Raw genomic sequence first — 24,421 nt, forward strand, 5'->3', positions numbered from 1 at the left:
GTTTTTCTTCAGTTGACAAGAGAAAACAACGTAAATATGGCTAGGAGGTTGCTATTGGTACTGAATTAAATGCCCTGGAATACAAATACTCATATATTTTCCTCATTTTTAATTGTAAAATTCAAACAAAACAAAAATAAAAATGTCAACTTGATTCATACAGATAAAGGCAAAGGATTTAGCTCTGCAAATTTCTCATTTTAAGAGCATTTACACTGCTATTAAAGACTGATATTGTATGTATAAGTTTAGATGGGTATTCTGCTAATAAGACTACTACTTAATCATGCTGCTTATTTGAAGCAATCTTATATTTCCAAACATACAGCAGTAAGTGTTGCAATGTAAATAGTAGTGATTTTTCTTTTTCCTCTTGAGAGCAAGGAAAACAGAGAATGTCGAACTGGCTAGGGGAGAAAGATAACCTGGCCTGAAAGAGCTAATCAATCCTTGTTTTACTTTAGCTGTCACTAATCTGTAGTCACTAGATTTTTTACTTCACAGAGCTAACTCCCTGATACTTAACTCTGTGTGAGTTACATCCTGCCTCTCACTTGCTAACCTTATTTACAACTTGGAAGCTGCATTCCATATGAGCATTGTAACAAAATCATTTCTATAGTTTGTTTCGCATTTCAGAAAGGAGGTCCCCAGCCAAGAAACCATAGACAAACAATCAACAAATTGCCAGACCCCAGTCACCGGGTGGCCTGACGCCAGCTATGACTGTTTTGAAATAATGCAAGGGAAAAAGAATGCAAGACCTCCACCTACTTGATCCTTATCACATACCCCAGACTGCGAGCCCCCACGTATAAAATCTTTCCCAACTCCCAAGGACGGGAGGAGCCCACAGCTACTGAGATGCTAGCCTGCTGCATCTTCCCTTGGCCTGGCAAAGAAAAATAAAGCCATCTCTTTCTTCCTTCAAAATCTCTGTCTCCGTATTTCTTTTTTTTTTTTTTTTTTTTTTTGTCTCCGTATTTCTATTAGGCCTCGGTGTACAGAGGTGACGTTATTCCGGCAACGAAAGCAGCATTTTAGTCAAATATATCTGTAGTCAAAAAAAGTTGAAACAATTATTTAATGCTAAAAAGGTAGCAACCTCAAGACAGCTGTCATACAGTGTTGAGCAACTGTAGCAAAAGCAAAAATAAAAACTCAATCAACCAATCAACATCAAAAATTCCTAAAGTACTACAAACAAAACACAAATACAGATGATTTGAAGCAAACCATACTTGAGATAAAGCAAATGGTATAGGCCAAATAAAGAAGTATTTACTGTTGACTGATAAATGTGGTATAGTAATCTAGGGAAAATATCAATGTCATGTTATTTGCTACAAGAAGACTGCTCTCACCCAAGGTTGAGAATTGCTAACTACAGGTGAGATATTAAATTAATGAAGGACAGATATGCAGACTATACTAAGGAAGGCACCGCTTTAAGGATTAAGATGTATTTTTCAGAAAAAAGAATAAATGTAGTCATACAGAGAATGAATAAAACATTAAGATCAGAGTTCATACAAGCTCAGTTCTCTCTGAAAATAATCATCTAAAAGAATAAAAAGCAGCAAAAAAATAAATAAATAAATAAATTAATTAATTAAAAAAAAAAAAAAAGAAGAAGAAAAAGCAGCAAGTACCAGCCCATATGCCCAGAAGAAAGTGACAAGCTTCATGACACTTAGGTGACAGGCACTGTCAGAAACCAGAGTGAAACTTGCTCAGGAAAACTGCTGCTTAAGAATAGTGAGTTTGGGGACTTCCCTGGTGGTCCAGTGGGCAAGACTGCGTGCTCCCAATGCAGGGGCCCGGGTTCGATCCCTGATCCCACATGCGTGCTGCAACTAAGGCCACATGCTGCAACTAAAGAGCCCGCATGCCACAATGAAAAAAATCCTGTGTGCTCAGCTAAGACCCGGAAAGAAAAGAAAGAAAGAAAGAGAGAGGGGGGGGTGGGGGGAGGGGGGAGAGGAAGACAGAAAGAAAAACCAAAACAAAAACCCCCCAGTGAGTTTCACTAAATAATGGCTGTAAAGGTATTTTGAGCTTCAAAAGCCCTGGTGGGGTGCTTTTCCACAAGGGTGGTCTCCCAAAGGAGTTTCTTCCCACAAATAATTTCTTGCATAACCCAACAGTAACAAAAGAAATCTTTACATTAAAGTTAGACCTGTTGTAGGTCATGGCCTATGTGTCCTTAACCATCTGTCTTCTGTTCAGTCTGATTATCCCTTGCCACATCCCCCCTGCACATAACAATGAAGCAAAAATGCTATCTTATGACTCAGTCGAATTTCTTACTTCAGAGCCCAATGTTGAGCATATTTAGTAAGTTTAAGCTCAGTGCCATTCAAAACAGAGAAAGATGCTGGTTATTTAATTTTTCTTTTTTTTACTTTTTAAGGCGATTAGGGGTAGTGTGTTTATTGCAGAAAAGACTACCCAAGCAATGGGAAAGTATACAAAATAAAAGAAAAATCACAGTCATCTTTAGGTACCACTGAAAATCATTTTTTTTCTCCAAAGGTAATGACTGCTACTAGAAAAGGGGTTCATTTTCTTTTCAAGTGCAAACGTGGAGCGGCGGGGGGGATGGCTTTCTCTCACATTAGGGACCTGTGGTGGTTAATTCTGTGTATAAAGCTAGCGGGGCCACAGTGTACAGACATTTGGTCAAACACTATGCTGGGTTTCTGTGACGGTGCTTTTTGGATGAGATTAACATTTAAATCAATGGACTGAGTGAAGTAGATTACTCTCTGCAACGTGGGTGGGCCTCATTCAATCAGTTAAAGGCCTAACAGAACATGAGCAAGAAGGAATTTCTCTGGATAACCCTGAACGACGGAGGATCAGTGGGGCAGGAGTCTGTTCCTGGTGTGCAGGGGTCGGGCCAGAGGGGTGGCTCGGGGGTTTGCCCACCCCTTCGTGCTGCTGTGTGCAAGAGGCGTGCGCAGCACCCTGCTTGTGCTCCAGGCTCCTCAGAAGTGTCAGCTGGGTTTTTTGGTCTCTTTGTATATTTTGTCCATAACTTTGCCCCAACTGCACATGCACGCAGTTAATTTTAGTCCCATACAGTTTCTTTATATTTTGTTGCTCGAGGAGAGGTTTGTCCTGGTGCAAGCACTGCACCAAAGGGTCCCAGGTCCCAGCCTGTCTCAATACTAAGTGAATTATTTACAATGTGACATTTTCACTTACCACGGACATTCGTCCGGGTGGCAGCCAGTGCAGAGTGGCTAACAGTTCTTAGCGCCTTCCTTACCTCTGCAAAGCTAGGGATGGTCAAGGGATAGCTCTGGCCGTTCTACTAGGGACTCCTGAAGGAGGCTCCTGCTCCTCTGATGCAGGAACCACTTCCTTCTGAGCACCCAGGACCTGGAGGTACAGCTACCACCAGGTGCAACCACCTGGGACAAACATGACGATGAAGTCAACTTACTAAGGAGACTGAACAGGAGAAGCAGCAGGAGCTGGAGTCCTTGATGCCACAGGCCTGAACCACCTTATCTATGGAGTCCTGGTTATGTGAGCCAAGTACACCTCTGCTCTTGCCACTATTTGATGGATTTTCTGTTATTTGCCAACAAAACGTGTTCCTTTTAAAATGACTATGAGTGTTTTGTAACGGGAATACCACAGTGTTATCATTCCCCTCTTGGTGGCCTTTCATTCATTCATTTTCAAGAAATGTTTACTGAGATGATATGCACGAAAGAAACAGTTAACACAATAGACACGACTGTTAACTTTTGAAAGGTTGGCCCTTGGCTGACATCGGGGAACTTAGACTTTGGGAGGGTTACTGCCACCCTAACCCTAGGGACTCACTGTGCCTAAGCTGCTTGTGCAATGTGGTTTATGCCCAGCATCTGTTTTCCTTCTGGGAGCCTGCAATTTTGGTAGATGCCAGGCAGAGAGTGGTTATGATTACATGACTAGTCTCCACGAAAAACTCCAGGCAGTGGATCGCTAATGAGCTTCCCTGGAAGACAACGTTTCACATGTGTTGTCACTTGTGCTGGGGGAATTAAGTGCGTCCTGTGTGACTCCACTGGGAAGGGACGGTTGGGAAACGTGCACCTTGTTTCCTGTGGACCTCGCCCCATGCTGATTTTGCTTTGTATCCTTCGGGCGAACAGTAAATGAGAGCTGTGAGTACAACTATATGCTGAGTCCTCCAAGCAAATCGCTGAATGCAGGGGTGGTCTAGGGCACTCCAAATATCAACTGGCATCAGAAGTGGGGTTCCCTAAACCAACACCGACTCACTGAAAGATGGCGAAATTTGGGGAAAAGAAGGATAAGGTTCCGGGTGTGAGGTATCCTGGGTGCCCAGGTGAGCATGGGGTTATCCACTGTATGCAGCAGTAGCTGATCTGCTATCCGCTGGGAGGGGTAAAAGCTACCTGCGGAATTTGAAAAGGACAGCTCCAACTCCTGGAGAGCTGGCTTGCTGTATCCCACAGCTGCTTCTGGCCATGCTGGCCAAAGTGAGGCCTTTGGGTTTTGTGCGCTCCTCGATGGGAGGAAAAAGGGCCCCCAATTGCCCAAAAATGTTAAAAGTCTGCATTGTTCTCTTCTCCAAGGGGGTGGGGTTTAAATCAGGTCCCAGGGCTGGAGAGACATTTTAGATAAACCAGAAAAAAAAAAAGGGAGGAAGGTAACACCACAGCAGTTTTTTCAGCCTAGCTATTGCCGTGGTACCCTCCCCCCACTCCTCTTCCTCCTCTGCATTCCAGCCTGGATCTTCCCTGGCAGCTGCAATGTTAACGCTGCAAACACTGACTTTATTGCTAGGAGTTTAAGTAAATTTGCAATGAGGAGAAAAAAAACAAGGAAAATTTTTTAGTGACTTTATATTTTGTGGCTGTGACATCTGGATGTATGGTAAAAATGGATATAAAACGTTAAATGCTTGGAACTGCATACGTGCCAAAGGAATCATCCTGATCAAGGGAAGCTGCAAAAGAGAAATGTGTTAGTGGGACACAACTTCCTTGCTTGTTGCCGCCAGTGGGTGGGTTGGAATTTAAACTCTGAGTATCGGAAACAGAACAAGTCTCTGTAACTGATGAGTTTGTTACAGAAGATACGGATTTTTGCTATTGGAGCCTCTGGCGAAAGGGAGACAATGTAAGAAAGAAAGGGGATCTACAGATGGAGATCTACTTTTATTAGAGTTCTAAACAGCAGGTTTTAGTTGGCTAATGAGAGCTTGTGAAAGTGCAGGTCTGGCCCTTAAAAACCGATGTGCATATCTGTGAAGGGGTCGATTTGGACTTGAAGAGTGACAAAACCAGACGGTCATACGAAAGCCTTATCTGCCATTTGGCCTATCTGGCCTGCAGCCTCTAGCCTTTGCTGCTGAAGCAAAGCCTCTGACTTTTTTTAAACTCCTGAATTCACAGATCCTAACTGCCTGGACTTGATTCTAAACTGAGGCCTGATACTGTCTGGTATAAGATTCCAGGCTCAGTGGGAGCTGTGCTGAACTGAAAGCAGGCACAGGCTTGTAAACAGAACTCATGCTCTGTGACCTCTGCACATTAGGCCACCTCTCTGTGAGGCCTACCCCTGCTCGGCTGCGCTGTCTGGGTCCCACACAAATGGCCCACAGGAAAGGACTTGTTCTTTGATGGGACCCTAGGAAATCAAGCTGCTGACTGCCTGTATCGTGCTGACACGAGCCTGACCACATTCCTAACTTGTGGCTACAGCTGAAAGCTACAATCTGGGAGAGGGTACATCACAGGAGCTGTGACCTCTGATCACTCCTGACAGGCTGGGCCGACTCCAACCCCCTCTTAGAGCACGCCTAACAGAGGTCAACTCCCTGTGCCTGGGTCTCCTGAATAACGACGGACTGACACCTGACTCTACTTCCCTCACCTCTCTCCTCCTGCTGCGCGTGCCTTACTGCAAGCTGATCAGTGAATGCAGCCATCCTCAGAAAGGGGCTCATCTTTTCTAGGCTGTTCGCTAGATGAGTGATCAGGGTGAAAGCGGGGGGGAGGTTATGTAAAACTATTTTGAAATGTTTTGAAAATTCAGGATTTTTGTCCGGAACCATTTGTGAACGTGACGTCTTCCTGACTCGGCTACATAAAGGGCTTTTCTATGAAGATGCTTTGCGCCTCCTTCCCACAAGCCCTCCAGGTGAAAGACCTGGATGAGAGTAGGGGATGACTGAAAAAATACAAAATTATCATTGTGGAATGGAAACAGTGATTTTGTAGCAAACAAGGGAAATATACCAAAACCCCTGCACCTAGAAAGGCACAGGGGAGGGGAGAGGGCATTATGATCTTTGTTTTTCGAAACTATTGCTGGAAGCTTCTTCCTCTTCCTGAAGGAAAACTCTCTGTGCACCTCTGCAAACTGCTGAGAGTGATCTGAATTCAGACAGCCAAGCCTATGATCACACCTGTCAGGGCTGACCATGAGGCAGCAGCCGCTGCCCCAGCCCCTGCCCTTTCCAAGCAGGAAACCTCCAGATGCTGACCACACTCATGAGGCGGGTGAACTGCGGTCACTGACTGGCAGTCCCCCTGAAACCAAGCACTGACTCAATTATTCGGACTGGACTGGGACTCCTGGGACAGATACCCACGCTGGGCAGCCACATCACACTGCCTCCTTTGTCTCGCTTGGGGTACCCAGCAACTGTAAACTCTGTTTCTAGGGATGCCCTGGGAATGCCCAGCAATTCCTCCTGGGACTGTACTTTTGTATGTGTACTCTGACTACCACAACACTGCCTCAGCCTTGCAAAGCTTTCAAGTCAGCTTCAACTTACCAGTCAGACTTGTCCTGGGCCTGAACTGATGCGCAGAGCCAGGTAAAAAAGGTCACTACAAAAACTTAAGGAGGAAGCTACCTGCCTTTCTAAGAAAGACCTTTGTGATTAATGGGATTTCTTATTTGGCGAAGACACGTGAAGGGCACAACTGAAATCAGTACTGCAGGCTGGTCTCACTCTGCTGTCTGGGTCATACTGATAATAATTTTGCTGTAAAGACAACCTGGCCAATGACCAAGGGGGTACACCACACAGAGGAGAGGGAACATAGTGGCCTAAACATCGATCCTTGAAAAGGCCTGCTTAAAAGGCTGGCCCTCGGCTTGTGTCTGGAAACTTCAGATTCTGGGAGGCTTCCCACTACCCTGTTATGAGTGACTCACCCCAACTGTCCAAAAAACATGGCTTAAGATGAACACCTGCTTTCCTTCTGGGAGTCTGCAGTTTCTGTCTGTGCTAGGCACAGAGCACCTATGTGACTAGCCCCCAATAAAAATTAGCACTAGGTCTCTAAAGAGTTTCCCTGGTAGACCACATTTCACACGTGTTGTCACAACTTTTTGCTGGGGAAATTAAACACATACGGTGTGACCCCTCTGGGAGAGGACCCTTGCATGCTTGCACCTGGCATTCCCCAGACTCACCCCGTGCACCTTTCTCTTTGTTTTGTACTCTTTTTCTGTAATAAATCATAGCTATAAATACGACTATATGCTGAGTCCTGTAAGTCTTTCCAGAGAATCATCAAGCCCGGCGGTGTGGTCCTGGGGATCCCCACATAATTGGGAACAAGTGTGAAATGTTTCAACAAAGAGCAGAAGGCAAGTGTGACTGGAGTCATGTGACTGACAGAAGATGAGGTCAGACAGGAGAGGCTTGATCACATAAAGCCTTGTTTGGATTTTACTCTGAACGTGACAGGAAGCCACTGGTGGCTTGTGAAGAGGAAGGAGGATCAGTCTGGCTGCTCTTAGATAACTGGCATCGGCGGAAAGGGTGAAAACAGGGCCACTAGATAGGAAGTCCCTACGTACAAGAGACTCTTAACTACCTTTGGGAGGTTCAGGAACTGAGAAAGGAGAAACCTAAGTTTATCTTTAAGGATGAGCAGAAATGTGATACATGGATTTGGGCAAGGGGGTGAGGAAGGTATCCTAAGCAGTGGGGCGAACCGTACAAAGGCCCAGAGGCATACGCCTCTGAAGAAGGGTGATGGGTTTAGTATCACTGGAAAACGGCATGGGGGGGGGGGGTCTTTAGGAAATGAAGTCACAGATGGTGGCAGCCATGTGCACACAGAAGGCTTTGTGAATCTTGCTAAGCAGCAAGCACTTCATCTCACAGGCAAATGGGAGATAATGGGGGTTGTAAATGGGGAAGTTATAGGATCAAATTTGGGTTTTAGGACAATCAATATGGCAGAGACACGGATAAGAGGCTGACAAAGGAAGCAAGCCTACAAGTAATTGTCACATAACCCAGGTCTAATGCAGCTGGGAGTGCACACACACACAGTCACGCATATGCAACTTACATGTGTGTACAGAAGTCTTTTCATGTATTAACAATACATTAAAAACAAGTTTGAATGAAAAAAAAGCAATTACTGAAAAACTAAAACAAGTGAATCTAAATGTTTATAAAGTTGTTGGTATGACTACACAGAGCATTACTGAAATGATTTTAAAACACATATTATTGAAACAAATCACTAGTAAAACATATACTAAGAACAAAAAGAACCACAAAGAAATCTTAAACTGTATTCAGTGGTTAGTGGTAAGGTTGCCATTATTATTTTGAAATGACATATACTTTATTTACTTGTTTGTTTGATTAAAGTAATATAACATTAATGTTGTTAGGTACCGTGATTTTCAGCATCAGGGCAAGGAGACCCAAACATAAAAGAAAGAAGGAAAAATCCTGATGGTGGGAAGGACTAATAGCAGACCTGAAATCCACTCTCTCTTTTTACTGCCCAAGAACCAGAGACAGAGAGGTGACATGATCAAATCATCTGAGAAACATGCTAACAAGAGGCCTTCTGGCAAACACACTCAAGGTATTTACTACCAGGAGAGTCATTACCTGTGCACTGCTTTAGCAGGTTGGACCTGGTTTGTCCAGACTACTCACTGTACACAAACCTAGGATGTAAGTATTTACCAGGCATGACTTCCTAGAAAATACCATACAAGCCATGCAGTTATCAGGGAATAAACTGGAGATGTTTCATCACTGAAAAAGCTCCCTTTTGTGGAAGTAACACTCCATATGAATCACTCAACGGCCTCATATGTTAAAAACATATGTTAAAATAAGCCAGAGTGCATCTTAATTGAGGTAAGACGGGACCTGGGAGCAGCTCTGGCAGCCACAGAGCTGTGACTTAGTGTCTTGTGAAAATTATATCTTTGAAAATATTAGTCAAGTTTGATAGTGGGTAGGATCTCTGATTCTTGTAAGTTTAATTTGTCAATCTGACCCTTTGTGTTATCTCGCCTGCAGCATTTAATTTGAACTGGAATAATCAATATGAATGTTACATTTCCTAATCCTATCCACCAAAAAGGCCTATTAGTAATGACAATTCAGTTGCAATGCATATCCTTGGTATCTAGATTATAGTATCTAAAATAAATACAATTTCCCACTGAAAGGAATACGGGTCCCTGGAGAAATGGCTGAGATTCATTTTTGGGCCAGGAAAAATATAAGATGAATTTGGGACATCTTGTCCTGCCTAAAAAGGAAAAAGTTTAAAAGTTACCTATGATGGGGCTTCCTAGGTGGTGCAGTGGTTAAGAATCTGCCTGCCAATGCAGGGGACATGGGTTCGAGCCCTGCTCCAGGAAGATCCCACATGCTGTGGAGCAACTAAGCCTGTGCACCACAACTATCGAGTCTGTGCTTTAGAGCCCATGAGCCACAACTACTGAGCCCATGTGTTGCAACTACGGAAGTCCACGAGCCTAGAGCCTGTGCTCCACAACAAGAGAAGCCACGGCAATGAACCCGCGCACCACAACAAAGAGTAGCCCCCACTCACCACAACTAAAGAAAGCCCACGCACAGCAAAAAGACCCAACACAGCCAATAAAATAAATAAATAAGTAAATAAATAAATAAATTTATTAAAAAAAAGTTACCTACGATGACACAAAAGGACAAAGGAATAAACTTAAAGGGATTCTCAATAGCCAAAAATGGAAAAATGCAAGCAATAAAAAAGAATGATTGCAAAAGAGTAAAGCACAGATGTACAAAATCCATGGATTTGTATTGATGCTCAAAAACAAACCAAAACAAGACAAACAGAAATGAAAACATATTCACTGGCCTCTTTTGGAGGTTGCTAGGGCACCAAATCATTATTTGAAACTATATCGAGGGAAAGAATCAGGCATTTATCCTGCTGTATGGACTATATTTCCAGGTAACCAAATGGTTGGTGAGGGAAAGTTCTTCTTTATAAAAGAATCCCAAATAACAAATGCAGAAGGAATAAGCTAGAAAGTCATTACTTTGCAACTCCTAATGAAATAATGGATCCACACAACAAACGAAACAGTTCTCAAAACCTCCAGGTGAAAGGTCAATGAGGAACTTTCAAAAGGCTGGATCAGGCTGACACCACCAACCTTACTGATCAATCACTAGAAGTGGGACAATCAGATACTATATACCTCCCAAGTAATGCAATGGGAAGTATACAACACTGTCCATGAATATTATCAATTAAAAAATAGAACGAAATCTACTCAAGCCTAACTTCCAGTTCATAGACTAGACAGCAGAGAGTGGAACAAGTTCTATTACATTACAAGCATATGACCAGCTAGATCTAGAAAGTGGGAAATCCTATAGCACAAAGGACATTCTTTCTTTAACAAATAAGATGACATTTAAAAACAAGGGAAGGAGAACTGTTACAGAATAAGAGAAACCTATGATCATAGTGTGGGTACTGACTGAAAGAAACCAATTCCAAAAAGACATTGGAAACAACTGGGAAAACTGAACAGAATCTGGTATTGGATAAAGGAATCATAGCTAATCTTGTGAATGTTATAATACTATTTTACTTTTTGTTTTGCTGAAAAAAATTCTTAGAGAGATGTACGCAGGTAAAATAATGTGGAATTTGCTTAATACTCTAGGGAAAAAAGAGGGTAAATGGATATGGAGTGCCAAAGATGAAACTAGAATAAGAGTGCTGCTGACTGTTGAAGCTGGGTGATGGTGGGTACATGCGGGTCGTTACACCCTCTACTTTTGTACTTGTTTGGAAGTCTCCCTAACAAAAAAGAAAGGAATGAAAATAAACATTTGGCAAAATTTTTTAAATGGTAGTACACACTTGGCTGAGGTACAGAGAAAGAAGTTTCAAAGGAACTAAACAGACTTACTTTCCTGCAGAACAATTTAGCAATATGACTCCAATGTCTTAAAATTTTATATTTTACTTTTAAGGTTTACTTTTAAGAATGAATTCTAAGGTAATTTTCACAGATATGCACAAAGATACAGTTAAAAAATATTGTTATGGTATATTTATGTGTAAAAATTTTCATAGCCATTAACCACCAAATTCTAAAAGAATATTAAATACTATGGGAAAATGTTCAAGGTAAACTATTAAGTGCAAAATGCAGGCTGTAAAATAGTATATACATTTTGAACCAATTTAGTCTTCTTAAAACCATACATCTAGAAAAAAGCCTGAAAGAGTATTCTCCATTATGTTAACAACTGTTATTTCTAGTTGATGGGATTAAGGTACTTTTAATTTAAAAAAATGGTTTCTCTATTTTTTTGTATATTTGTAATAAAAATTATATTTTTAAAAGGTAAAATCTGGATCAATTCTCGAGATTGACTAATAACAGAATAAGTCGGTATGGCGGTGATCTCTGAAATAATAAACTAAATGACAGAGGATGCTGGGACAGGGCACACTGGATACATTTAAAAGAACAGGTATTTAGCACACTCTATTGTGAGAAAGATCAAATTGTAAATTTAAAAATCACACAGCATCATGAAAGTGAAAGTTCAAAGAGGATTAAAGTTTTTATGTAAGCTTCAATTGCAGAGGGATAAACTCCTAAATCCAATTACCTAAGATGACTGAAAAGATTATTGTAGTAAAAATCCTAACACAGTTCTGAAAATAACCAAAGCAACAAGTTAGACAACACTTCCTGTCTGAGTTTCTATTTTGTGTGCCACTCTGACAGATTATTACATACTGGAGTCCAAAAAGAAATGTTCGAATACTAATATAACACAAATGCAATTTTGACTATCAAATTCAGCTTATATAATTTATCCTGTAAAATTATACACTATACATTATATGTGGTGAATAATTAGTAAAATAGGACTTCTGTACTTTCTATACTAGCTTTAAATTTTCAGTTGCCTCCTTCCTAAATCAGGCAAAAGCAAACAAAATGTCCAGACTACCTGGTTTCCGTACTTTCGTTGGTTCTTCATAGTCCTTGTTTTCTGGATTTGGAGATTCTAGAAAGCTGATTTCTTCTGTGACACTTTCCCCTTCTTGGCTTCTGAGGCCGTCTTCCTCTTCTTGAATAGGTGATTCCAATTCTGATTCTTCTGAATCAAGGAATATCTGACCAGCGACTACTCTGCCTGCTGGGCTATGGTCCTCAACTGACTCATCTGATGGCAAAGAAGTCTGAGAATACAAAGTATTTTTAGTTTCCATTACTAACAAGACTCCCTCCAACCTAATTTGACCATTACTTTCACTAACCCAGATACATCTCCTTCAACCCCCTGAACGTGTCACATTTGTTCGCCTCTATACACTTTGGTACGTGCCAATCATATGCCTTCATCACCTGCCTAAACCTGACTCTTTGGATTTCAACTTAGATGCTACCTCTCCCCAGGAAGCCTTCCTTAAATTCCCAAAGTCTAGGTTAGGATCTTCCGCTACTTGCTCCCAGCATATCTTATACTTCCCTGTACAACAGCCCTGTACTATAACTTTATGTTTCTTACCTACATTCCTTCTAATCGAGATCAGGGATCATAACTGCTTGGTCTCTCTGAATAAGTAATAATCAGCCTTATTCATTCAATTAACCAAGTTAAGTGCATTAATAGATTTTTTAAAATTGATACATGGAAACAAATGGCAGAGGTTAAACCTTCAAATTAAAAAACTTAAAAAAAAAAGAATAAAATCAATCTCTCATTAGGCAGTAAAAAAATGTAACTTGCCTTAAGGTTCTTCAACACACACACACACACACACACACAAACACACACACAGCACATTTAAGTTGAAATTAAACCTAGTAACTAACGCTCTTAACAGAAATATTTATTATTCTCTCTCCTATAGGTCAGAGATTCCCCCCGCCCCCAGAAGAACCAATATTGATACCACCTATCTTTCTTTTCCTTTTTTTTAAAAAATCCAGTTCTGTTGCTCAAAAAATGCAGATTTCATATCCTTTCTAAGATACATAATTCATGCTTTTAAATTGGGCATCAACATAGCACAGGGAGGTCAGCTTGGTGCTTTGTGATGATCTAGAGGGGTGGGATGGGGAGGGTGGGAGGGAGGCTCAAGAGGGAGGGGATATGGGAATATATGTATACATACAGATGACTCACTTTGTTGTACAGCAGAAACTAACACAACATTGTAAAGCAATTATACTCCAATAAAGATGAAAAAAATAATAAATTGGGCATCAAATACAGGTCAACGTAAATTTGAGTACACACCTTGGAATCTAAGGATTCATCCTGGTTGCCTTCTTCATCTGTAAAGAAATTTTCAGACAATTTAGTCATCTTTCTTGTTTGGAAATCACAGGTATTGTTAAATGAAAGCATTAGATAAGTACAACAAATAATCAGACACTGGATAAATAAATCTATAATTATCTAAAAATTGGTTATATTCAACAACTGTTCAGAAAAGATTAAGTGAAAGAAAAAAAGGGTGTTGGGGGTGGTATTTTTTCCCTCTTTATCCAGGAAAGACATTAGCTTCACCTGTTACACAGGTAGGAAGACCAAGAACACCACCACCAAAATCAGACATTTCTACAGATGCCATCCAGTTCTTTCGTATATAGTTAACCCAGTACTGCTAAATTTATAACAATAGAGCCCTGATTCTGTGGTTCAGGAGTCCACCCATTCTTTTCCTCAGCTCAGAATCTGGAGTTGCTCTAGCTTATTCTAGTGGTAACTAGCATTTTATTGTTCACTAAGACTACTAAAGATGGACATTAAGAATTATTATTATCTGACAGCAGAGTTGCCAAAGAGAGTTAGGATTTGTGTTCAACTTTACTGAAGACATAATCAGATATGTGACCAGACAGCATCACACTATCATGTATTCACTCACATGAGATCTATTTATTAAGAAATCAATAACATATTAAATAAACAATAAATCCAGCTACTAGTAAAACCTGTCTTCCAAATTCACACTGTTTTGGCTTTGTTCATTTGCACTGTTTACTCCTATTATTCTTTCTGTGTTTCTCTGCTACTACTTCTATCCTGGCTGCTTGTTAGTCTTTTTCCTGCTCTTATACAAACACACTGAACAACCCAATAGCCATGTGCGAATATTTAATCTTTGTATTTCCAGCTATTTAAAAAAACTACAACTGTCAGATGATCTCTAAGTTTCCTTCTTACTCTTAAAATTACCTGATTTTATCCAGGAGTGAGCTTCAGTATTGCTAGCTCCACAAATTATGTGAGAAATTAACCACTACACAAAATGCTATAAGACCATGTGATTTTTACCAGGAAATTTGGTGTTATAGTTGCCATTTATCCTTACTTCATATGACTGTATCCTAAATATTATTAGTAACTTGTAACTTTCTAAACTACAACAAAAACATGTTTTTGAGATTGTGTTACCAAAGTATTGAGCTAACTTTAAGAAGTACAACCAACTCATTATGTACCAAATACCCAACTCTATTTCACAGTATTTGTTTCCTTTGAATCTTCGAGAAAATCAGTCTACTGGTGAGGTCTTGCCACATAGAAAACTGCTGTCAATTCAAAGAAAACTTAAATTATAGCTATTTCCACATTCACTACTTTTAGATTACCTCCCAGATGTTTTATTTCTGGTGGGTGAGGAAGAGAAGGGTATGGCATGTGTGAGTCCCATTGTGCCTGTAACATTTAGGTAGTAATGTCAATTAATGAACAATCATCCTTCACACTCACTTCTTCACAAGTACTACCCAAAGCCCAAATTCTCACATACGGTTCAAAGTCCATTCTCAGCAAATCTTTGGATGAAGGAAGAAACATTCATCTCTAATAACAAAGCTGTATGTGTGAATGTACTTAATTAGTCATAAACATTAATTAGCTAATAAATCAAGAGCACACATTAAATGTGAAATATATAGGCTCTATCCAAAAATACTGAAACTTTAGATTAGCTGGAACTCTTAAATCACTAATCACTTAATTGAATACCTTGTTACAACATGTCACATATGTAGCTAATAGGTAAATAATATAGATGCCTATAAATAAACTTTAAGACATGTACATTTGAGACACTATAAGCTGTTAGGCATTAGAGTAGCAAAATGTGTTTTTGAACTCCCAGAGACATGGGAACTTGTGACATCAGGGTTATTTCATATGAATTGCATCATGCTTCTCTTTCTTTTCTCTCTCCACAAACTAGGAATATATACTCAGGTTACTGGTAAATAAGAGAATTCTTTCTCATTTACTAAACTGGGAAAACCTACTCCAGATGGTAATCTTAAAGCATAAGCTATTTTCTCTTTCAAACTAATATGTCCATTCACATAACACTTTAAAGAAGTTTCTTATAACCTAGAAACTTCTGATAGGCAGTCAGGTAAGGATTAAAAATACTGAAGTTACGCATAAATAAAAAGAATATAGTTATGCTTTTATCAGAACACATACATCAAGCTACAAGAAAAATATAAAAGGATTCAATGAAGCGTTACGGATCTCTCACTCAACAGTATCATATCTAAAATGTCATGGTTTACAGTACTTTTCTAATCATACTCCTTCCTTTGAAAAAGACCAATTTTCATTTTTAATGTATCAGGTAACAAAACTGTAAAATACTAGGGATATCCTTTCAGGGAAAAGTGGTCAATACAACTTCATTTTCCAACTTGTCATGTAAATTAAACACTGATATACCTTCAAACATAGAAAGTCTTAAAAGTTCAGTGAAAACAGACCAGACATCCTGTTTTTGGCTTTGTCACTGAATCTGTGCAGATTCTAGGATACTGCTGATTTCTAATTACTCCAAATCCAAGGTCTGGAGAGCTAGGCTCAAAACCTGGCTTCATGTCATGTTAACGTTACACATGTGGTTGAATATGGCAAGCTTACTCAGCCTCCTTAACCTCAAGTGTCAAAAGGGAAAAGTATCATCTGGTCTGCTGACTCTCAATGAAGTTTTAAGGAACAAAAAAAGAGTGAAATGAATCATATTCCGCAATCTGAAATCTACTCTTTGAATATATGGTGTTAATTAATGTAACTGTTACCTGAAATACCTAGCAGTGGACCTAATTTATAAGACTCTGTAATATTACTTGGCATAAAGAGAAAAGCAACCATTTTAACCAGTAAGCTACTTTCTGTCAAAAACAAGAAAACATGTGAGAAAAGTTAAAAGTATTTTTCATTATCTTGAGAAAAATGAAGAAATATCTTTTAAATCTCCTTTAAATGTATTTATTCACAAGAAAAAGAAGACCTTTCTAATAAGTATTATATTTTCACATGTCTTTAAGATATTAGATAATAGCTACTAACAATGAGAGGATCAAGACTCCCTTTGTTGGCTGATCGAATTCTAGCTGGCAATAAATGCAACTTGCTCTGGGTAACCGCAAACACTTGCATTAAGTCAACACAAAATTATGACCCCAAAACTTGATTTTTAAATAGAAGCAAATCTTTAAACTAAAAATGAGGATGATATTCCACATAAATAAGCAATTTAATGAATAGAGAAGTCAACTGAAAATTCATGTACTCAATTTATAAAAACTTTATCTCACTTAAGTATTTTGATATTTGCACTTCATGTGAGAGTGGCAGTGCTTTTATTATTGGTCAGCATGCACATCTATAGTATTTTAGTTCTGGTTAAGTACGGTTTTTGCCTCTGTCAGAGATATGTTTCGGCAGTTTAACTACAATGGAAATCAGAGCAGACGTTTCGTGAACCCAGTCCTTTGCATACATCAACACAACCCAAAGATTTAACACTTCAGTATTAACAGTCTTCTATTACAATATACTGAGAATTCCAACTGTTGATTAAAAGACTATTCAAGCATCATCTCCAATGACATGATGCTTTAGATATGTGAAATCTAGTCAGCGAAAGATGCAGGAAAATGTTTATATGCTTTAATTTTCTTTAAATTCTGCAAAGTGAATTCAGAGGGATGTGCACCATGTTCTTTAACTATAAGTTCTTACACTTTAGTGTGAAGAATCACTTGTGCAGCTTGTTAAACTACAGATGCCCCAACCTGTTCCAGACCTAAGACTGCATTTTTAATAAATTATGATGCAGGTGGTTCATGGTCCATCAGGTACTCTACAATACTGATTTCATACTTCCTCTGATCAAATAATTGCTAACAGTGCTTCAGGAGTTACGCAGTTTTAAAGATCCGGTCATGAACAAAAATCAGCACAAAAAGGGGAGGCGGCGGGGTGGACCTTGAAGGATGATATTGGCAGTAAAGTAACAAGCATATGTTTGTTGCTTTTGAAATGATATCTTAAACCATACTATGGATAGAATTTTAGGTTTAGACCTCTTATTTTAGAAGCAGAATGACGTTACAGCATTGACTTACAACTAGGACAGATAATTTGAGGATTCAAATAACCATCTGGGAAATTTTCTGTTGGAAAAAGAAAAAAAGGAGTTGACATTTATACCCTGCCTTGTTCCAAAAAAATTTAAAGCCACAGAACAGCTGTTTTGTTAACTGAAACTGATTAAAATTCAAAAGCTTTATTGTACTGTCTCTTTACCAACACTTAGAAACACTAAGCGCTTCTGTACCAACACTCTCAAAATAGACGTTTTCAGATGTATGCAGATTAAACGATTAAAAAAGAGAAATGAAAATTTTCAGAGACGGTATAAATCAGCTAATTGGAAAGGCAATTCAAAAGCATACAAATTTTTGTATCTATATAAAACGTTAAATCTAGATGCTATCAATTTTACATTTGTAAGAACCAAGATTTTCTTTCGAATATCATAAAATTACTGTCAGGAAACATGGGGCAGCTCAGAAACACTGTGACACATTAAAAAGCACTTTCTCAGGAATATTTCTTTAAAGAGGGAACTCAGTAGACACAGTTACACCAAAAGTCTTCACTTTTTAAATACACAAAGAGATAGGACCATCTGAGGTGCTAAGCAAACACACAAAACCACTGTCAACATCCTGGTTTTGATGGACCTGGCTCTGCCCAGTGACAACCCCAGGTGTGCCAATTACTTAACTTACAAATCCCAGATCCAAAGTTTCAAAACCGATGCACCACATAATCTACATGAGAGTCGTGGAAGCTCCGGCAGGGCTCATGTGTCACCGTGGGTCTAAGCCAGCTGTCGGGATTCATTCCCGTGGAATCATTCCTCATTCGAGAGCAGTCTTGTAAAGTTTGTGAAGTGAGGAGAGGTGTGGGCGGGGGACCGCCCCTTCCTTTCCTCCCCTCTCAAGCTCCCCTCAACACTCGCTCTGTTCCAGGTCAACCGAAGACCCGGAAATGACAGCGAGTGACAGGCTAGCGCGAGCTGTGACCAGAAAGAGTGGAGTCTCCAGCTGGGGCCCCCATGGCCCTGCCCCGGGATGGAGGCCGGGGGGGCGGTGGCTCCTGGCCTCCAGTCCGAGGGGGCGGATACTGACCCGAGGACGCCAAGGCCGAGCCCAGCAGCACCGCACAGAGCAGCAGGGTCAGCCCGACCCGGACCCGCATCCTGCTCTCAGGGCCGCTGCCACCCCCGGAGCTGTCGCTTTCGCCTCTGCCACCACCGACTCGGTCGCCGCCGCCGCCTCGCCGCTGCTCTTCCTGCTCTGGTCTCCTTCCTCCGCCCCTTCCCAGGCCTCCCTGCCCTAGCGTGCAGCCAATCCCCGCCCGCCGTCACATGCTCCTCGCCCAATCGCCGCGGCCCTCCCCGCCCACCTTATTGCCCCGCCCCTGGGGGCCGAGAATTGGCCAATCATGACGCGAGATTCTCACACCGGCTTTCCCGGTTGGACCACGGTCTCACCGACATGGCCCCAGCTAATTGGTAGCTCTAGGATTTAACCATCCCGGAATCGAAGCATGAGTCTTGGGTTGGACGAAAATAGCCACCCAGGACTACAATTCCCATAATGCACTTCATGGGCCTGTCTCGGTGTGTGCTCTTGGGAAATATAGTCCATCGTGAGTCAATATTTAAAAGTGCGGGTGGTTGTAGAAGTTAACAGAATTTAGCTAACAGCTGGGTTAGACATCAACTCAAGGCCGTGATCAAACAGGCTTTTTCTTTTTTTTGAGCCAAATAAATATCAAGAAGCATACATTATAAGGGTAAGAGTTTGTAATGTGTTAAGCTCCTCTTCCTCTTCGTTTTATTTAGAAAATTTGAGTTGAACATAGTGATATCAGCACTGAGGAAAAATACAAGGGCTAGACTGAATTCGAGGTAATTTTTTTAACATAAACGAAACAGTACCATCTATACAGAAACCAGGATGGAACTCACTACACGTCCACCTTTCCCCTACAAAACAAAAGGAAATAAACCCCACCAGTACAGAGTATGTCAATGCTAGTATTCATTTTTACGAGGGCCAACAGATAATAATAGTCTGGAAAAAGGGGTCAACAGGGTTGCAAAACCCTTTCAAACACTTGTCCTCATCCCTCTCGCTTTGTAAGTTACACTGTTTTCTTCTTCATTGACTAGGTCTTACATTGACTAGGTTCAGGAGTCTAGATTGGTGTATTTGGAGATAAAGGGGACAGAGATTGCATTGCAGAAGTGGAAATAGTCTCGTGTATTAAGTACCAACTACAGGCATGCTCCCACTAGGTCGCAGGGCAATGGCTTAGTGTTGCTGCCGCTTCATCAAATTGTGTCAGATTCTGCTTTCCCTAGTATTCACCCACAGTCAGCTCTTAGGTCTGGAACCTAGGCATTCTGAGTTCAGGATTTTGGCAAAGTCCACACGGGTCACATGTCTTGATACCATTTGTGTCCCGTCTTCTTTGATGGAGAGTCCTGTTTTCCAGGAAGAGAATAAAAAACTATTGTTCACAGCATTCACATTGGAGAGGATGAAGGAGAAATACTGTCCCATGAAGAAGAGTTCTCTTTTCTGCTACTGCCTTCTTAGCACTCATCTCTATTTTTGTCCCTAACAATGCTTCCCCAGAGTTCCTCTGATTTTAAATCATAGAGTAAAATCTAGTGTATTACGTGACCATTTTTCTCTTTCTCACTAAAAACTTCCCTACTGCCCTTATTTTCACTTACCTGCCTGAGGCACCTGAGTTCTAGCCAAATGCACCAAAACCATTCTCTGTTCACTCTAACCTAAACTACAGACTATGGCCAGATTAATTTTCCTTAAACACTGCTTTCATCTTCTTTTCAAAAAAAATTTAATGGCTGCCTTTGTCATAAAAAAAAAATTTTATCCTACTGATAACATAGGAACTTGTACTAACAGTTCTAATTTCTCGGGGGAAGTATGGGGGAAGAAACTTCTGCCTTCCGCAAGAGAAGCAGTGATTATCTGATTGATAACATTGGGGAAAATTCATCTTTTTCTTTACCGAGTGCTTCTTATATTTAAAGCCCTGTGCTAAGTGCTGCAATGACAAATCTCCAACTTCTCTTTTACTACTTTCCCAATTTCCACATTAACACTCTCTTGCCTTCTCACGGGCTCCCCTACTCTCCCCACTGCCCTTGCTGCTGCTTCTTCTCCATAACTCTGGCACCTGCCCAATTTCACTTGCATTTCATCTTGGCTGAGCCTTCTCTGTCCAGGCCAGTCCTCATCAATCCTCATGTCTCTAAGTGTCTACAGAACACTCACAAACTTGCCTTTTAAATGAGCGGTAGCTTGCTGAGGCCAAAGACAATTATACAATTCAGTGTATAGGTATATAGCATCGGACTTGTTACCTACTAGCATTAGATAATTAGTTATTGATTACCAGATACACCTTACCAATAAAGTGTTTTAACAATATTTTCAAAGCACATGCTGTCTATCATAGTTTAATCTTAATATAGCTACCATACTTTTATCTTACAGGAAATACTAAGGAGCACTTGTATCCCTATTAAACAGGAAATTTACTTCACTCGTCTTCACCTCATCGGAAAAATGTGTATGTTAATAATACCCTCTTCACCAGGTTACCAGGTCTGTTGTAAAGTTCAGAAGAGATATATGGGGTGGGGGAGTTCTTTCTTCATTATAGACCAGTCTACAAACATTATTTCTTATTGATTCTTTGTTTGAAGCAAAGGAGAAAAGCAAACTCAAAATTAGTTTTTATTAAGATTAGTAAAGTTAGCTCTATGTGCTTAATTTGAAAAGGGTTTAGAGCTGCTAAAGCCATTGTCTTAAGCCTGCAACAAGTAATTGACATGTTCTGAGACCTTGACTTCCTGGGGGAAATTCCAAGTCTCCAGAGCAGGTCTAGAATACGGTGTGGGAAAGCCAGGTTTATTTGGTCAGCCTGCTATATTGCATGATGATTAATTAGTGAAAAGGTTGCGAATTCTCTATGACCTTATCCAGTCTGAGCATACACTCCTCAAAATTTTCCTGCCAACATTCCCGGTTAAAGTTGTGTACTCACTCAATTTGTTCAAAATGTTAGTATTATTTATTAATTCATAGACTTCTTTACTATTTGCTCAGCTGGCTGTACTCTGTTCTACTTATTCATATCAGTGTTCTGGGTCATTGTCACAGATCTCCAAGTTGCAGAAAACCTGTTTGCTCTGCATTACAACACAGCTAGGACCCAATGGAAATAGATAATAAGTGCCTTTTTACGCAGTTGACATTGATGTGACCTTATTCCATTGAAATGAATCAAACAATCGGCAAATATTGAGAACCTCCTGAAAGCGTTGAGGACCGGAATCCAGATTGTTCTTCGTTTAAGGATGGTGAGAATGGGGAGAATGGAGTGTCACCATTTCCCAAGAATGGAGTGATTTTTCACCAACTCGAGTTGAGTATCCTTGCCCATGCTATTCTTAGTGATCTGTTTGAGTTGGCAATGTGTGAAGGCTGCCAGCACTTGCATCCACATATCTGCCAGGCCACGATTAGGCAGAGACAAGGAGCAGGATATTTTCCCCTTGGGGCTTGGAGAAGAATGTACAGTACTTTGAGGTAGATGAGGTGAATTAAAGTCATTATTTTTGTGTTTCTTTTTCATGGATAAATGAAAATATATATCCTTGTACCGTATTGTAAGATAGAACTGACTGACAACTCTTTGTGTATACTTCTGAGCTCCTTGAGTAAGTGCACAATGGTTTTATATCTCATTGTATTACCTAGAATTCCAGGATTATATATGACTAGTAACCAAAATAAATAAGCTTTAAATGTTCAAGTCACTTTCTGTGATTGTAATTAAGTCTCTTGAAAGTTGGAGTATAGGTCCCAGATTGCGAAGAAGTGTATTGGATATACTACCTAAGTGTGTAGCAATAGAATGAATGGGGTCAGGTGTGTGAGTCTAAGGCTCTATTTACCAAGTTGCATCCCCAAGTGACATTTACTTTGGAGGTGTGTATTCTTTCTGAGCTGTGTTGAATCACACCAGATAAAGGAAAAGCCAGGATATCTTCATACCCTGAATAAATGGACAGGCATCTTTTGACCTGATTTTTTCTTAGATTTAACTACCAGTTCTAGAAAAAGACTGGATTAAAGCTAAATTTCAATAAGAATTTGATTAAGTGAATCTTGGAAAATGGAGATAAACTGCTGGGAGCTCCCATTAGATTCAGAATACTTAACTCTTGTGTAGATAACAGTGTGTGTCATTTGTGAATGTTGGCTTAGGAACATTACATTCATAAGGTAATCCTTCCTTTCTTCCTTCATTGATTCAACAAATATTTTGGAGGCACAGTCAATACCCTCCAGCCAAATACCACCAGGAATACACCGATAGTTGAACATATTAGGTTTAGTACTTCTTGCAATGGAAAAGGGGGCTTTATATAGAACCTGGGCTTTGGTTGGGTTATTTGTGGGAGGATCCAGGGAAGCCAGGTTTGCTCTAGATTGGACGCTATTACAAGTACCCTCGATTTCTATAATTTGGTAGAAATCAATTAATAAACCTTATCTTAAGGAAGAGGAGACTAGAATGAGGATAAAGCTGTCATCGGTGAAGAAGTGGCAGTTACTCATTTTGGCCGAGAGAGGGCGTATTTGATATTCTGTGGGTGGCACAGGGAACTTGTTTTTGTCTGTGTTTAGGAAAAATTATGAAAATGAGACAACCTTGCTTCGTCTCATTTTATCTTGGTCTCAGGGTAACCTGTCTGAGGTTGGTATTCTGTGACACTGTTTATGTCCAATAGGAGAATAACGTGACCTGGGTGCGCGTGCCAGACCAGCTTCTGGATATCAGGGGCTGCTCTTTGTTTATCTTTCTCAGCACCTCCTGTGAGGCTCTTGATGCTGGGGATTCAGCAATCCACAAAACACAAGTCATGGAGTTTACATTTTAGCTGGGGGGAGAAAAAAGAACAAAATAAGTCAATTACAACATATTAGAAGCTGATAAGTCCTCTAGGGAAAAAACATAAAGCAAAGGAGGGGAATAAGGATGCTGAAGGGAGGGTTGGCCATTTAAATTTCAAGTAGGGAGGTTAGGAAAGGCTTCCCTGTAAAACACACATTTGAACAAAGACTTAATTTGATGAGAGAGTGAGCCATGAAGATGTGAGGGTGAAGAGCCTTCTGGGAATGAGGAGCAGGAACCAAATAAAGGTTCCAAGGGGAAAGCTCACCTCTTATGTTCTAAGAACAGTAAGGAGGCCTGTGGCTGCAGAAGAGGGTGAAGGAGGGAATAGCAGGAGAGGGGGAGCAGGGGAGGTCAGAGAAGAGATTGGGGCCGAACGGTTTAGGGGTTTGGGGTCAATATTAACGGGTAATCAGAATGCTATTTTTTAATACCCTGAGACTGGCTTTCTTGAATTGTGGATTGGATAATAGCCTGCAGATTTCCCCTCTGCTGAGGTGGAACGACCCAATTAATTACACAAGCCTCTTTGTTAATTGTTTGAACATAATGCTAAAGTAACCAATTAAAACAATTGTACTCAAAAGTTTGATTCAGAGGAAGTTCATACTCTCATTAGAAATTGAGATGGATAAGTGCAAAATAGCCATTATCAAGAGAAGGATATTCAAATAAGGGTTTTCAAAATATTCAAATAATATTGTAAATGCAAGTCCCTTGGAAATAAAATAGGGTCTTTGATCAATC

The 24,421-nt window shown here is 40.3% G+C and overlaps 1 protein-coding gene across 1 annotated transcript in view; it reads right to left on the bottom strand.

Annotated features, from left to right (window-relative positions):
• The window catches only part of SEL1L (SEL1L adaptor subunit of ERAD E3 ubiquitin ligase), a 55,981-nt gene extending 37,005 nt beyond the window's left edge, over positions 1-18,976 (bottom strand). Inside the window, exons 1-3 of the mRNA XM_057731294.1 lie at positions 18,796-18,976; positions 13,580-13,617; positions 12,284-12,515 (exon numbers count right to left, since the gene is read on the bottom strand). Coding sequence (XP_057587277.1) covers positions 12,284-12,515; positions 13,580-13,617; positions 18,796-18,865 — 340 coding nt within the window. The 5' untranslated portion in view covers positions 18,866-18,976. The remainder of the gene's footprint in view (positions 1-12,283; positions 12,516-13,579; positions 13,618-18,795) is intronic.
• Positions 18,977-24,421: the final 5,445 nt, after the last annotated feature.

This window comes from Hippopotamus amphibius, chromosome 4, assembly GCF_030028045.1.
Source record: "Hippopotamus amphibius kiboko isolate mHipAmp2 chromosome 4, mHipAmp2.hap2, whole genome shotgun sequence".
Classification (NCBI taxonomy): domain Eukaryota; kingdom Metazoa; phylum Chordata; class Mammalia; order Artiodactyla; family Hippopotamidae; genus Hippopotamus; species Hippopotamus amphibius.